General features: G+C 37.4%; 1 protein-coding gene across 1 annotated transcript; it reads right to left on the bottom strand.

Moving 5' to 3' along the window:
• Positions 1-1,479: 1,479 nt before the first annotated feature.
• Positions 1,480-15,076, bottom strand: LOC135681369 (uncharacterized). Its single transcript, XM_065195820.2, has 11 exons — positions 14,643-15,076; positions 12,283-13,029; positions 11,437-11,703; positions 10,519-10,626; positions 7,892-8,005; positions 7,283-7,348; positions 5,741-5,854; positions 5,444-5,557; positions 3,602-3,721; positions 2,344-2,457; positions 1,480-1,743 (listed from the first exon to the last, which is right to left on the bottom strand). The coding sequence occupies exons 1-11, from the start codon at positions 14,884-14,886 to the stop codon at positions 1,712-1,714; spliced, it is 2,040 nt and encodes a 679-aa protein (XP_065051892.2). The 5' UTR covers positions 14,887-15,076; the 3' UTR covers positions 1,480-1,711.
• Positions 15,077-15,802: the final 726 nt, after the last annotated feature.

Below are 15,802 nucleotides of genomic sequence, written 5' to 3' on the forward strand. Positions count from 1 at the left end.
ACCAATAGTAGAAAAAGGCATTTCATTAATAACGATGAGTCTTCTGATCAGATTAGCTTTAGTTACGATAAGGAAAGCGATGCCAGAGAGCACGAGGACGGTGGTTTTGATGAACCTAGCAGTCCTAGCCACTTTTCAATAATACACTTTAATTCATACGATAACACGATTAGGGCTATGAAAAGTGTATTTTCAAAGGTAAAGAGATGCCTTGTTGCCTGTTTTTCAACCCGCATTCTTCAACAGAGAAAAAGTTCACTGGACAATGTTCAGTCGTTTTGCCATAACCAATATTTTCTTGATGTCAATACTCTGAACAAGTGAGCAATGTCCAATGTGTGACCAGTGCAAATGTCCAGTCGTTTTGCCGGCGCTTTACACTAACTAAATTTATTTACGAAAAAAGTGTTTTATAACAATAAAAATAACATATTAGTTTTTGCTTCAAAAGAACAAGCTAAATGGTGTAGAGGAGGTGGCGGGGAATATTGCAAATCATTAGTTAGGCGATAAAGAGCCCCTTGGTTACTAGTCTAGATAATTGGTTAAAGTTAGTGAAAATTTATTTCTTTAGTACAAAGCTCCTGGATTTAACGTTTTATACACCATAAGCATGATGCTTGTGAGTTTTTAAATTGAATTGCCATATAAAAAAGCCTGTTATAGGACATTTTGGAAATTTTTGTCCTCTGTCATATGTAGAACCAATTTCACTATTAAGGAACATTCGATGGCCAAAGGAATTAAACCATCATTCAAGAAAGACAACATTGGAAAAATACATCCAATATAGGCAGTTTTTGAAAATATATTCCACTAATTTATCAGCTCGTTAGCTTTGACAATAGGCCATAACAATGACCATCAATGTTTGTGTCAATCTTCCATCTTTGATTTTGATATGTGAAGTTTCCCTTTTCCAATAGCCAACACAATAAGGGTCTACAGTTGATCAGACTATTGCCTAATCAAATAAAGCATATTTTGCTCTAGAAAATTTTTCAGGAATTTATCAAGTTGTGATAACTCTGCACTCTCAAGCTACGAACTGAAAAGCTGACCTTTGCTCGTCAACTTTGCCCACCCACCAAACGGATCCGTACTCAAAGTGGTACGGATAGGCTTTGCGTTTACACGGGACCTGGCGGATCCGATCCCATTTAAATCTGCTATCCGTACCCGTTTGGGATTGTTTTTGAAGATGGTCCCGTTTGGGTCCCATATGAAGATGGTTTTGTACGGATACAGAATAAGGCGAAAGATGTCCATTTCAAGGTACTTCGTGGTTTATCCCCAGCAACCAAATCTATTTATCAAAATTTCTTCTTTTTTGAAATGAATAAAGAGGTTGATAAAGGACCAAAGAGCAATGTTTTTGGGTGGACTGATACACCAGATAGCGCGTACAGCTCTGCCTATACGGCTTTGAGCACTTGACGACGGACCAGTAAACAGTAATTTCCATTAAGACAGAATTCATAATATTCTATACGTAGAAATAAGCAGCATATACCATAATATCAAATACTAAATACATGCACATATACTTTCTTCTATACACGTCACGTATATTACAAATGTTCACCAAAGAAGGTTTACAGGCTACAAAGCAATGATTTACAAGTTACAATCTTCAGGTATGAGTCCTCATTTCAATGCAACATTGCTTTTTTTGCATTTTGGGGAATGGCAATTATGGGATACCATTGCTTCAACCATAACGCATGAGATATGAATTGAAAACTGAAAAGAAGACAACCATTTTGATTCAGACCCATCAAGCGAATGCTATTTATAAAAATCATTTATGAATGAAGACTAGCAAACTCTCTCCAATAAATGCATTACCTAAAGAAAACGCATCACCTGGATAACTACCTTAATAAAATGGTAAAATGCTCCCCCCCTTAAAGGTTTTAAAAGTTGGGGGGAAAAGTTTGGAAAGATAATCATTAACGTCAGCAGTCACTACGGCGTTCTTAAAACAACGACTATTTGAAAGAGGCAATTACTAATTTTAAAAAGATACTTGTAAAATCTAGAAAGTGGGAACGGTGCCTTCGTGCTCCCAGGTTCCTACATTTTTGGAAAAGTTAACTAATAGATACAACAGTAAGTAACTTGGGAAAACCTATTTTACAATACTTTGATATCATTTTTAACAATACTTTGCAAAAAGGGTCAAAGTGTGTAGTCATTTTTTCTTCAGTCTTATACAAAATTTGTTCCCTTGATCTACAAATTTCATACTCTGCAGACTTTCATTGCCAATATAATGTGCCCGTTAGCGGTATATACAAATAACCAAACACAAAATAAAAGAGAAAATGTAAATAAACTCACCAACATTGCAGGTTTTCCCAAAATAGCCCGATGGGCAAATACATTTGTATTCATTTAGGCCGTCAGCGCATTTTCCTCCATTCAGACATGGCGAACTGGCACAGTCATCAACATCTGACGAAATAACGCGGGAGAACGGTTATTCTAACAATTTCTTTGTAGGAAAGTAACAAAATATAAATTTATTTAATTGCAACCTCTGCAAATATCGGCATCAACAAATGACCTTTTGGTACGGGAGAGTTTAGTTTTCAGACTTCAGAGATTTGAACAAGTTATAAAATCAACTCAACAATTCTCTTTTCAACTCTCTCCCTTATCCGCATTAGATTGAGTCAATAGCGACTATGTTTTGGTGGGAACAAAGTAACTTGAGACTAGCAAAATTTGAGTGTAAGTGCTATTTGACAAAACAAGATAAACTTGTTAAATGTTGTAATTTTGTAAATAATATTGCTAAACGTTTATGACAAAGATATTTACATGGTAGCAAATTCAATGCATAGTAAGCCCAAAAAATAGTTTTCATCGTTATTTTTCTAATTCTTATTTTTCGTAGTAATTCAATCTTTCATCAACTGATGATTTATACACAGTTTGAAATGATAATATTTTGCTTAAAACCAGTATCAAAATAACAAGGGAGGCTCTTGCACAAATTGTTTCGAAAAACAATAGCGAAAGTAGAAGTTTGTCAATTTTTGGCGACAATAAGGAGGGGCTCAGCCCCCTTGAGCCCCCAAGCACTACACCACTGCTTAGAACGTATAATGTTTAAATGAATTAGTTAAATGTGTAATATATTTCATTGACAAGGTATTTGGCTAACTAAGTCTATAAGTGTTACTTTGGAGAGGAACTCCTTTTTTCACAGGAATAGCCAAGTGCTCTAAACTGCTATTTTTCAACCATTAAACCGTTTTTAGCAAACAGAAATGTTGTAGGTTATAAATTGTTGTTCAAGTTGAACTGAATCTGCAGCAAGAAAAATATTTTGATAAACAGTTTATTGCATAAGACCAGTTTTTTGCACAATAATGTTGCATGAATCTTCTCTTTTTCCCTTGGAATTCAGTAATGAAATATTGTGGCGACAAATGACAGTGAAAATTTTGTCAATGCCATTTTGCATGTCACTTGACCGTCTTCACAAATATATATCATCTTACCCCTGTAACATTATCTTTTCAATTTGAGGACGAAAAAATAGAGAATAGTGTTTCACAGATTACTCTTATAATTACTGACGACTAGCTACCCTTGTTCTCGCAATTGAATCCAAAGAAGCTTTTTTTACAGCGACAAATGTAGCCATCTCGACGGTCAACGCAAAGTCCACCGTTTTTGCATGGATTGCTCTTGCACTCATTGATATTCACTGTAAAGAAACAATAAAAAATAGGTATGGAAAACATGAAAATCCTAAAAAATCTATTGTGGAAAAGAGAATGCCTAGTGCAAACTAAATTAAAGTGCATAGATTTAGGGTTAAGGAGCCCGTGGGGGGGGGGGGGGGGAAATTGTGGGATTCAATATTTTAAGTCGTTAGGCATATTAAAATTTGTCATTTATCAAGATTTTCTTGACCATCAACAAATCATAAGTTTGTCGTTTGTCGTATCAATTTCTACAGCCGTGTGATCCTCGTATTAGATATCGGCGAATTTAGAACACATGACACTCGACACAAGTGCTTCATATCTTCTACAATGTGTGAAAAAGCAACACGATTGGCAAGTTTTGCTCATTCTTGACTGGAATGATTATCCTTAGATTCTATCACCCTTAGATTCTCATTTCCTGACTGGTACCCTTTAAAAATGCTCCACATGCAGGGCCCACGCCACCGGGGGTGGCGGGGTGGCCATGGCGCCCCACTTTTAAACGAAGTAGTTTTAAAGCTGCAGTAAAAGGGGAAAAAAGCCTTGGTCCCCTACCTTTGCTAGCCTTGGCCCCCCACTTTCAAATTCGTGGCGTGGGCCTTGACATGGTATTTATCTCAAACATGATCCGAATCTACTGTAGTTCTTTTCAGGCACCTCCAGGATACACATATTAGAAAACTCGTCAGTTGTAGATGGTTCTGACATTAACGAAAGGATACCCTGGCATATAAATGTACCAGTTTAGCTATTTGCTTCATCTTAAAAAACCTTCCCAGGGGCGTTGTGGCTAGGCGGGACACCGGGAGATTCCCCGGTGGGCCCCTCAAAAATGACTTATTCAAACCCAAGAAATATATTTTAAGGGAAGGAAATCTTTGGTAAAGTAATCTCTCATCTATATAAAAACTCAAGCTCATAGTTATGAACTAGAAATTTGGAGATAAACTTAAACATAAAGGGCCTCGTGAATGGGCCGCGTGGAATTTAAAAGGAATCAGGGTCAAACAGAAGACTACCCACTAGAATGAGGCTTATGCGACCTGATGGGAGGGCCTTTGCTTTCAAGAATACCGTGAATCTAAGAATTAGCCCTTGGAGGCCTATTAATTAGACAGTTTATAGATGGAGGAATATTTCTAGGAGCCGGTACGAGAAGGTGCATGTAAAAGCAAAAGAGGACTGGCCTGGGTGGCTAGCCAATGTTAATAAACTTAATCAATACAACAGCTTCTTGTTATTCACATCGATGTTCACTCTGAACCAAAGGTCGCCGTTCCTTTCTCTCCCCAGCTTCTGTCACTATAGTATTTGCATGACTTCTCCCATCCCAAATTTTTCTTAAGTATCAACAATCAATGCCTTTCTGAGAATCTTCGAATTGCCTATTCTGAGCGGTATAGTAATTTGTAAGAGTTTAGTCTAGGAGATGCATTTTAGCTTCTCTAGAAGGCTTAATTTCAAAAATCCCCCCCCCCCCCCAGTTAAGATTTGGTAGCGTCACTACTGTTGTTGGGTCATTACTATTTATGCTATTTTACCCACCTGTTTCGCTTGCACCAATAGCAAAAAATGGCTTTTCTAGAAAGAATGGGCCCCTTTATGGTTATTTTTTCTAAGCCCTCTTCTAGGAGCCACAACGCCCCTGAACCTTCCCTTGAACATTCTGAAGGGTTCTTTTACTCAACAGAACGGGATATTATGCAAACTTTAGATACCTTTCTCGCAGTTTTTCCCAGTGTAACCAGACATACATATACAATAATAGCCTCGCTTTAGAAGCTTGCATGTTCCGCCATTCAAGCAGGGCCTCTTTCTGCATTCGTTAGGGGCTGAAAACGAAGAAGAGAATCGAACCATTATCACAGCAGACCCCTCTATACAGTATTGAAACTAGATAGTAGCAGCATTACATCAACTGGCATGGAGTGGGATATATCTGCGCAGAAGAAAGATGCCAAGCCTTCTGGCCATTTATTTTTCATGAAGATGCAGGAATTGCACATTGACATTACCTTTTTCGCAATTCTTCCCTGTGAAACCGTTTTTGCATTCACAATAGTACCCTCTGCTTAGGCTTTTGCATGTTCCTCGGTTCAGACATGGCCCTTCTTGGCAGTCGTTTCTCCCTAAAAAGCATTAAAGGCACATTCCTTAAAACACAAACTCAAGTCAAGCAGGGACATGTTGCTAGAGAGCTCTAATAAGTTTTTTCTACATGTCCTACAGCTTTTAATTTTGCAATAGTTACTGTTATCAAATCAATATTTAATTGTCTTACATTTAGCCTGGGAGGGGGGGGGTGCTCCCAATGTGGCCTGACAGGGGGTCCGGTCAGGGTCAAAGAGGGCCAACGCTAAAATTTTAGAAAATTATCCTCAAATGGTAGTACTTTTGACAAAACCCCTCAAACGGTAGCCTAAAAACCGAAACTATTTCCTTGGTAGCATCCATTTCTTTGTGCTCCACTGGTTCTTTTTTGACAAATTTCTTCATAATTGATTGTTAGTGTTTTGGGAAAGATAAATCTTGTTCATTATCTATAACAAATCGTAAGCTAAGCTGAGCAGTTCAGTTATTATCGAAAATGGGTCATTTGGTAGCCATTTGGTAAGACCCTCAAACAGACTGGAACCCATGTCAGGCCTTAATGGGAGTACCCCATCCCCGGGACATTTAACAGCGGGTTCTTATTTTTCGATTCTTTAATTATATGTAACTAATTTCTGTTAAATGAAATATTTGAATTTGAATAAACAGTTTCCCTTTAATCTTGACAAAGATATGAAGACCAAAACGTATCAGATTTCATAACTTCAAGCATTTGAATTCTTGATTTTGTTTATTCATGCAAAAGGATGAAATGTACGTAATATTTTCAAATCCCTGAATGGCGAGGCGCCGTCCTATATGAGTGACATGGAATTGTCTAGTTTCCATACTGTTCGACCTGATAGTAATAAGTAAGCATGATTAATAGTCATAAATTAGCATGATTAGTTACTTCAAGTAAAGGGTTAGGGCTAGGGCTAAGGCTAGGGCTAGGGCTAGGGCTAGGGCTAGGGCTAGGGCTAGGGTTAGGGTTAGGTTTAGGTTTAGGGTTAGGGTTAGGGTTAGGGTTAGGTTTAGGTTTAGGGTTAGGGTTAGGTTTAGGGTAAACTAATTACGTCATTGGTGTGAGTCTCTGGAAGGGGTTGAACGATAAAGCAACAATTCAACCAACGCTGAAGAAATTTAAAGAAGGGCTGATAAAATCCTGCATTGTATTAGTCACTGTATTTTGTTAAAAGTAAATTTTAGTATTTTTCAAATGTTTATCTCTCTTAATCTTGTTGTATTATATTGTATTTATTAAGTCTATTTAAACCTATAAGGTATGTAAATATATGGCCTCCTTTAAATCAGTTTTCTTTAACTGGGAGAATACCATGTCTAAAAAATTGAAATGAAATGAATGAAAATGAATACAAAGAATGGCGAAAATCTGGCTGTCCATTATTCCTTTTGGGTATAATAAAGATTTCGAGTTTATTCTCTAAAGAAATATAGAGACACACCTGTAAATCTGGATATCATATCGTTTGGAAATAATTTGTTCACATTCCTCGGTTTCTGGGAGAGTGCTAGATAGAAAGGTATTAATTTAGCAATTTGAAATTTGCACACATCCACCTCAATCTTTACTCGATAAGCTATATCACATAACAAATTAATTTCTTTTGACTTTATTACATCCACTGGCATTTAATACTCTGACTGAAAAAAACTATCAGCTAATCATATAGAATGATTCTTGAAAAGCCTTGACTTAAAGTAGGGTGTTATTGTAAGCATAGCTCTGCAATACATTGTCATATGCTGGCCTAGTTAAATGACTGTCTGTTATAGGGAGGTCCGAAAAAGTATAACCATGTTTTCGGCACATCCCAAGGGTACATTTACAATGGAAAAATACCGCCCGTGATAGGGTGCTAGTAGTAGTTAAACATTGAGGTCTCCTAGAGGCAAAATGGCTTTGTTGCCCATGCAAAATAGAACTGTAGAATAATTCAATGGCATTATGTCTAACAGAGCACGGTTGGGATTTTCAGCGAAAATGGTTGCGGAAATGTAAATATAAGTCTTCGGCACTTATCCGATATGGAAATACACTCTTTGCAACAAACCTGTCTCGCATATTTTGCCTGTAAAACCAACTGCACAGCTACACGAGAAACCGTTTTTCAGGTTGTTGCATCTTCCACCATTACTGCATGGATCGCTGGCACACTCGTTAATATCTGCAGTTAAATACAGCAACCATAAAGGCTTAAATGGCGATGACGTCATAATGCAGAACAAATGTGCAGCAAAAGTACCGAAAAATTGGCGGGAGTAGAAGGCATTGAAAAAGAAAGACTCCAGTCACCACATTCATGCAACATCCTCCCTTTAGTTAATTTTGATTTTCACTACGTCAAGCTTTTGTAGACAGTGGAGCGTCTTAAAACTGATTTCCATGAGGGGAATTTCTCAGCGAATTCGCAGCGAAATCGCTGATGAAGGCATCAAGGCACGCGCAGTTTTGATTTTTGGTTTCGCAGCGAATTCGCAAGAAAGTAGAAATAAGTTCTACTTTTTCGCGGATAAATATTTCGAAGCACCTAATAACCAGTCCAATCATGGTAAATTTGCTTGATGTGTGAGAAAACAATCTTGGAACATTCGCCATGCGTGCAGCTCTGAAAATGGGCACCTTAAAGTTGAGTTTTGGGGGAAATAATTATATAATTTCGCAACGAATTCGCAGTCTCGTGGAAATCAAAGACAATTTCAAAGCGATTTCCGTGCGAAATTTACCTCGTGGAAATCAGCCTTAACGCGAACGGGAAATTATTTTCGATTTTCATTGAAGGAAATTAGCCAAGACAATCTTTGAAAATATACCAACTTTGATGGCTGCTCTTGCTGAAGAAGCTTAAACTTTTATAGCTGATACTTTTTGATATCAAAGGACAAGTAAAAAGTAGAAGAAAAGACTTTAGGTTCGTCAGCCATGTCACGCAAAAAAGATTATCTGCCTTCCAGAAAATGTTTAAAGGTTGCAATAGAATTGATAATTGTCAAAATATTCTTAACCCAATAAGTGAAAGATGCTCTTAAATCATTTAGAAAGCCGTAAATCTTCAAAATCGAACAAAATTTGACCGCAGCTGAAAAGAATTGTAAACTTGATATATAGGTTGATTTTTAGTGGTTTAATTAAAAATATCTGAAAGATAATTAAAAAGTTATTAAAACGTAAATTCATAAAGCTTAGGTCTTGCTTAATGAAGACCCCCTTGTTTGTATCTATAAAATTTGCGAGCAAATAAATTAAAGTATGTCTAAGCTTTATAACTGTCACCAAAGAGGAAAGATGAATTAAATTTAACTTATCCTCGAAGAAAAAACCCTCTGTTAATTATACTAAAAGCACCCTTGTTGTTTAATCCTCTCCTGTGAAAATACCGGCACGATATCCCCTCTTTCCCCTGTTTCCTGCATATTTAGACCCCGTTTACACTGCCGGGTAAATTTTATCTGCATTTTATCAGTTAAATTCATTTAGGCGTCGCGTCTACACTAGACCCACGCTATCCGCACGATTTTAAGAGCGGCTATCCCAACAGAATTAGTTCACTTAGGAAAGTGGATTAAATTAGTTCGGATAGCTATATGGTACAGTGTAAACGCTTTTATCCGGAAAATTTTTATCCACATCGTATCTTGCTCGAAAGCGATTGGCTATTTCATCCAATTTAGTTTACACTGTCTCCCAATCAAGACCTTTCGCATCTTGGCTGCCTTGTTGTCGATGAATAATTGTGTTAAAAGTGCAGTATCTTGCCAGTCCACGTAAAATTGGCATCCTTGTCAGCTTTCCCTACTTTCGTTGCTAGTTCAGTGTCATTTTGTTTCAAGAGCAAACTATTAAAACAAACTAGGCCTGATTTGTATTGAAAATATCTTTGGATTTGGTCTAAAAGAGAAGCAGATGATTCTGAAGAGAGAAGGAAGTCTTTTTACGTTGGCGGGAATTTTGTTATTACTTTGTTGCCCAGATAAAACTTCATTTTGGGCGTTCTGTGCATGATTTAGGTCATGTGACTGCAGTTATCCGGCACAGTGTAAACGGGAGGGCAAAGTGAACAAATTTGTGCTGCACAGTGTAAACGCATTCGAACAACTTTTATGCGGATAAATTTTATCCGCACAGTGTAAACGGTGTCTTACTGTGCAATTATATATCCTTATGATAGTAATTCATTGGGCCATAGTGCGCCCCTGAAGATTATATAAAAACATTTTTTGGATGGGAGGGATTATTCTTCATAAAATTCAGGTTATAATACTTGCAGTCGTTTAGCAATAGGATTTAATGTGTATTTGTAAAGTTTACATTTATGTGTTTGTCAATAGTTTTTACACCTTCATTTCGCGTTGTACAATTTTTAGTCCGCTTTTGTGCCAGCTTTCTTCTTTGTGCCTTAATTGTGTATTCTTGTTCAACTCTCACACAGTTTTCGGTAATCTGTCTTGTGGTTTCTTAGTATATTTATAAAATGATTTTGAGCCATCCACTCTTCGGAGCTTTTCAGCTTGTCACTAATTTCATTTACTTCTGACGACTTGCATAAACTCAAGGTCAGGAATACATTACGGCCTCGCGGCCATTGGCCGGAGTAGAGTTGTAGAAAACAAAAAGAAGCCGAGGAAAGTGGAAAAATATTGAAAATTTAAGGAAGCTGAGGAGATTAATTTTATGACTTACCTTTTTCACAGTTTTCACCCCTAAACCCAGCTACACATGTACACTGGTATCCATTCCTTTTACTGGCACAAGTTCCGTGGTTGAGGCAAGGATTCTTCAAGCACTCATCTATGTTGTAGAGAAAATTGCATTAAATTTGATGTAATTGGGGGATGTTGTTCTTGGCTAAATTTTCGGTAAGGTTCTGCCACGAGCACATTCAAAGTAGTGCCGTTGGCTAGACTAATTTTTACGAAAATACACTCTTTTTTATAAGAACAATTTTAAAGAACACGAGCCTCAAAATTGGTCAAAAGGTAAGTACAAATTTTTAGAACAAGTTGAGGCTGAGCTACTGTAAAATGCAATTTCGAACAACGTTTTATCTCGAAAACTTAGATTTCTAGCCATATGTGGGTGCTTTTCGGTGAACATTCAAATTTGTTGGCAAATGAAGGTTGTCGCACTCACATTGTTGGCAAATAAGGCCTGAACATGTCCCTAGAGCCAAAAAGCTATCAATCGCACTGCTTACACCCTCTTTAATTTAAGAAAAATTAAGAAAAATCCAGCGTCAATTTGAAAAATTAAGATCTGTATGCCTGAACTTAAATTTACTGGTTCTTATAGAAAAGACTGTAGAAATATTTACTGGACTAGGTTTTATAAAAAGGATCCCAAAGACATAGTTTAATATTGAAAAACGATACCCTTGGCTATATTTATTTCAAAGCTATACGTGTTAGCAGATATCTCGAAATTATTGGTTTGAACTCGGAAATTTCAAAGGTCGATTTTTTTATTTACCAATTTATCATCAACATCAATTCTTTCCGGCAATTTTTTTTTGGAGGGGGGGGGGACGGGGTGGGGGTGCAAGACCATCAAAGAGAGAAAATTGCTATGGTCCTGGTTGTATAACAAAAGCTTAATATTTACCTTTCAATACAACAATCATAGCAAATCCATATGTTTTGCCCACCGAGTTTAAAGCAACGCATTTATAGCTGCCACTGTCCTTTTGTCTCGGGTTTTCGATGAATAATATCCCAGGACCTGAAGTGCTGACTTTTTTCTGCCGTTTCTTTGTTGATTCCCACCAGGTTTTTGGCACAGGATTGCCAGTCGCGTTGCAAGTTGCAGTGAAATTGCCAGAATTCTCATAAATAACTGCTTGTTTCGGACTCAGAGTTATAACGGGAGGAACTAAAAGCAAAAAAGTGTTTTTCTCGTATTAATTATGAATAGCTAACTTCAATGATTGAAATAAAAGACAAGAGGGTGTTGAGGGCAGAGGGGGGGGGGGGGGGTGGTATGAGGGAAACTAAAATTTTGGGAATGATAGAGAGGGTATGTACAGGGCCTACGTCCCAATTTTGAAAGTTGGGGGGGGGCCAAGGCTAGCAAGAGTAGGGGACCAAGGCTTTTTCTCCTTTAACTGCAGCTCTTAAACTACTTGCTTTGCAAAAAGTGGGAGGGGGGGGGGGGTAGGTTTCTCAGTAGGTAATTTTAGCCTGCATTCGCCATTTTGTATGATTTTAATGTACATTGTAATTTTAACATGCATTCCAGATGTACAGTTATTTCCTAGCTACATCCTGAATGAGGCTTCATGTCGAATGCAGCTAAAGTTTTGCAATGGTCTCTCTCTTTCTCGCCATCAGATTTGCAATATTTGTCACGAAAAAAAATGAAATCATAGCATTTTTGAAACATAATCATGCCAACTGTGATCAAAAATCGATCACAATGAAAATATTTATTTTATTTTCTTTGAAAACTTACCCAGAATTGTCAGATTGGCGGTCTTGGTATCTGCACCAATATAATTTGTAGCGATGCATTCAATATTGCCGCCATTTGTTGCTCTTGGGATGTGCAGCATTTTTTTACGTACTACGGTGACTCTTGAAAACATTTCTGTGCTTTTCCCATTAATTCGCCAACTTAAAGTAGGCTCCGGTACACCTTCAGCTTCACAGGTAAAGATGGCAGATGATCCTTTTTTAACTTCAACGTTCCTCGGGGCTTTAACAATTTTCGCAGGTTTCAACGAAGCACTTGATCCCGTTGATGAGTCTCTAATGCCATGATTTTTCTTCCTCAAAGGTAGTTCAAGTGATTCTTTCCGTCCTCTCTTCCCTCTTGGACTTGGTTGACTACTTAGACCAGTTGGGCCTGGGGGACCTGGTGGACCTGGAGGACCAGGTGGACCGATTGATCCAGGAGGTCCAGGTTGTCCTGGGATACCTGGTGGTCCTTGTGGCCCGGGCTGACCTCTTGGTCCATGATGTTTGTTCTCAGGCAATGCTTGAACTTTAGCATTATAGAAATAAGGAGATCGAAGTGCATCATCTTCATATCCTTTACCTTCCTTTCCACTATCTCCTCGATAGAGATCGTCCCGATAGTCAAGGGCTCCATATGTTTGAAGATAAACATTGCAAGTGTTCTGAATTGCTTTCAAGAGTCCAAATGTTCGGCTCTTCTGAAGGGTGCGTCGGATTCTGGAGTTCAATTTCACAAAAGGATCTGCGGGTAGAAAAATAGTTCACTTAAAATCAAGCAAATGAAAACCTGTCTCTTAGATTGACTGCTATTGCATCTATAGCGGATAAAGTGAGGGTCTTAAAGCACAGACGTAAAACGATTGATTTGTTGTTCAGTGGGTAAAATTCATTTGTATTATGATTACAGGCAAGAATATAATTCATAGTTCATTTCTTAAATAAGATTTAGTTCTCGCGTCACCTTGCTCTCGGACCTTTAACCTACCACTACAGGGTCTCATTATCTTTGACATGAGTTTATAGCTAACGATATCTGACACTTTCATAGGAGCGAGGACGTTCATCCCTCAAGCTTGATAAAGTCTTTTGATTCCCTTCCTGAATTTTCTGCATTCTTGGTGTTTTTGAAAAGAAGTCAACAGCATATCAGAGCTATTTGCATCGGACTTCGTGCTTGCAAACCGGTGCAAATATATCAAGAGTCCCATACAAGCAGGCCACTATTACTTTTTGATTGCTCCTCAATCCTCTTACCTGTCCCTATTGGCAATGAAAGAATTAAGGAATGCAAAGAACACAGCTGACGCTGAGGTGAGCTTCTTACCACGCCCTGATCTAGATAACATAACATCACTTCCCTCATGCATATACTTATAGATGAAAAACGGCAAAAAAAACATTGTCTTATCAGCACTTTATTAAGAATCCTTCAACCTTTTTGTTGATGTTTGCTTCCATTATGACGATTGTGTTGCTTGTTAATGTTAAAAATGCCGGAATAAATCGGTAGAATCATCGCCTGTTTATGATTATATTATAGTATAAGTTTTGGTTTTACTCTTTAATTGCAATTCGTTGTATACGTGGGGACAACGCTAACTGAACAATTCAAGCTTCATTTTCCGTCTTTCACCAATATTTCAATGTTTTCAGTACATAAATCTTAAGGTGCTAATTAGAGCCTTTCTTAAATACGTCCAAAGTCTGTGATCTTTCATCCGTACGATAGGTTCAAATGTTTTTGGTGGTTATCTGTTACTATGCATTTGAAAATGTAAACTTAAAATAGAAAATAGTTACCCGTAGTTATTTAAAAATAGACGTGCTTACAAGAAAAGAATAAAAAGAGTCAAATTGTGTGCTGTATTCGTTTTAAGATCAAAATGCGATTATGAAATGTGTAACTGTCTTCTCAGATGTTATAAGGCCTTTCCGATGCATTCACAATGTGAAGTGCTCACAATGTGCCAATTGAATTTCAAATCAAGTTGCATTATATTGAGTTTCTTTAACCATTCATTTGCATATCACTTTTTAAAAAATGTAGTTTATAGATTTGTAATAGCGAGGATTAATAGTACAAGTAATTTCAGGTTTATTGACATTAAAAGTAAACTCTGTTTTTCATTGCAATTTTCAGTCACTTCAGCAACACACAGCACAAGAAGTCTAAACTATGCTACACTGGGTTCTGTAGTTTGTCTTTCTCTTTAACATTATCTTAAAAAATCATCCACTCCATTTTTTAAGAATAATTTAAAAATACGTTTAGACTGCGATTGAAAATTTTTTAAAATAACGAGGCTGAATAAAAAAAGAATTCAAATAGAAATGTTTGTGAAACCAGTAGATTACCGCCAGTATTTTCTGTCTTTGTAACTCGATACTTCAACTGAAGATCCTCGACCTCCTTTACAATTCTTGAAAGCTCGACCTGCAATTCTTGTTGTAGTCTCTTTGACGAAGAAACTGATATAAAAAGAGCAATGGACGACATCATCACGCAAAGTATGGAAAGTACTGCAAAAGGTACCAGCCAACACGAGCAATTCCACGCCAATGCCTTTTTCATGGTTTGTCCTTCAGACTGCGACATCATTTCTTCAATTTACTCGAGACTTGTTTTCAACAGGAAGGGTCATTCGGTTGGACTTCTCAGTCCTTCTTCTGTGGCATATTAAGACTCATTCACAGCTGTAAACCGTCATTAACGTTCTGCCCTTGAGTTTTTCAGCTCGACCTTTGACACTAAAAGCTCCTTCCATTCTATCAAGTCAAGACTGCGTTATGAATCTCGATGAGTTATAGACTGACAGTTAAAACAATTCCAGTGGTTGCAGTTGGTTGGGCGAACCTAATATGATTAGTAGACGCGAGCAGCTTTGAAAGGCGTTTTAAAAAACCACATTTAGCAAGCTTCTGGTTGAAATTTGTCGCAAATTTTGAAATTTTTGCTGCCCAACACTAATTCAAAGTCTTTGGATTGAATTTTAAATTTTTGAGAAGGACACAAATACCTATGGTCATTTGAATTCAACGCCTATCCGTACATTTTGAAAAACGTGAACAAATTCCTATGGAGGTCCTAATCCTTTTGCCATATTGATGATTTAGATTGTAGATTGTACGATGCTCTGCTCGAAATCACCTGAAGGAGCTCTAACAGAAAAGCATAATCTATTAATAGGAAAAATGTAACAGATGTAAAATAGTGCAGGAAAGGCTTGCTTGCGAAGATTCTACACAAGCAGACTTAAGCACAGACCAAGTACCTCATGTATCAACACATCAATGATATCATGCTGTCTAAACTACAAACTATCTTAACGTTTAACTTATACAGCTTCGATTGCTTCTTGCTTTGATTTACCACTAGCTCTCTATTGCATATTTCTTTTCCTGGAAAATATTTATTTGAGACGCCTCTTGCATTTTTAGACTATCATAAGAGAGCTAATCCTGTTTGGTGACATTATGTTAACACTAAGTCCAACTCCCTGGACTTTTATTGATTT

The sequence above is a fragment of the Rhopilema esculentum genome, chromosome 17 (assembly GCF_057945365.1).
Source record: "Rhopilema esculentum isolate cy_ngs chromosome 17, ASM5794536v1, whole genome shotgun sequence".
NCBI lineage: Eukaryota > Metazoa > Cnidaria > Scyphozoa > Rhizostomeae > Rhizostomatidae > Rhopilema > Rhopilema esculentum.

Excerpts from the sequence above, each read along its gene's own strand:
- LOC135681369 (XM_065195820.2), bottom strand. The coding sequence starts at position 14,886 with ATGATGTCGCAGTCTGAAGGACAAACCATGAAAAAGGCATTGGCGTGG. Across the intron at positions 11,704-12,282 it reads CGCCAATCTGACAATTCTGG|TTCCTCCCGTTATAACTCTG; the intron begins GTAAGTTTTCAA and ends TTTTGCTTTTAG. Across the intron at positions 8,006-10,518 it reads GGGTGAAAACTGTGAAAAAG|ATATTAACGAGTGTGCCAGC; the intron begins GTAAGTCATAAA and ends ATTTAACTGCAG.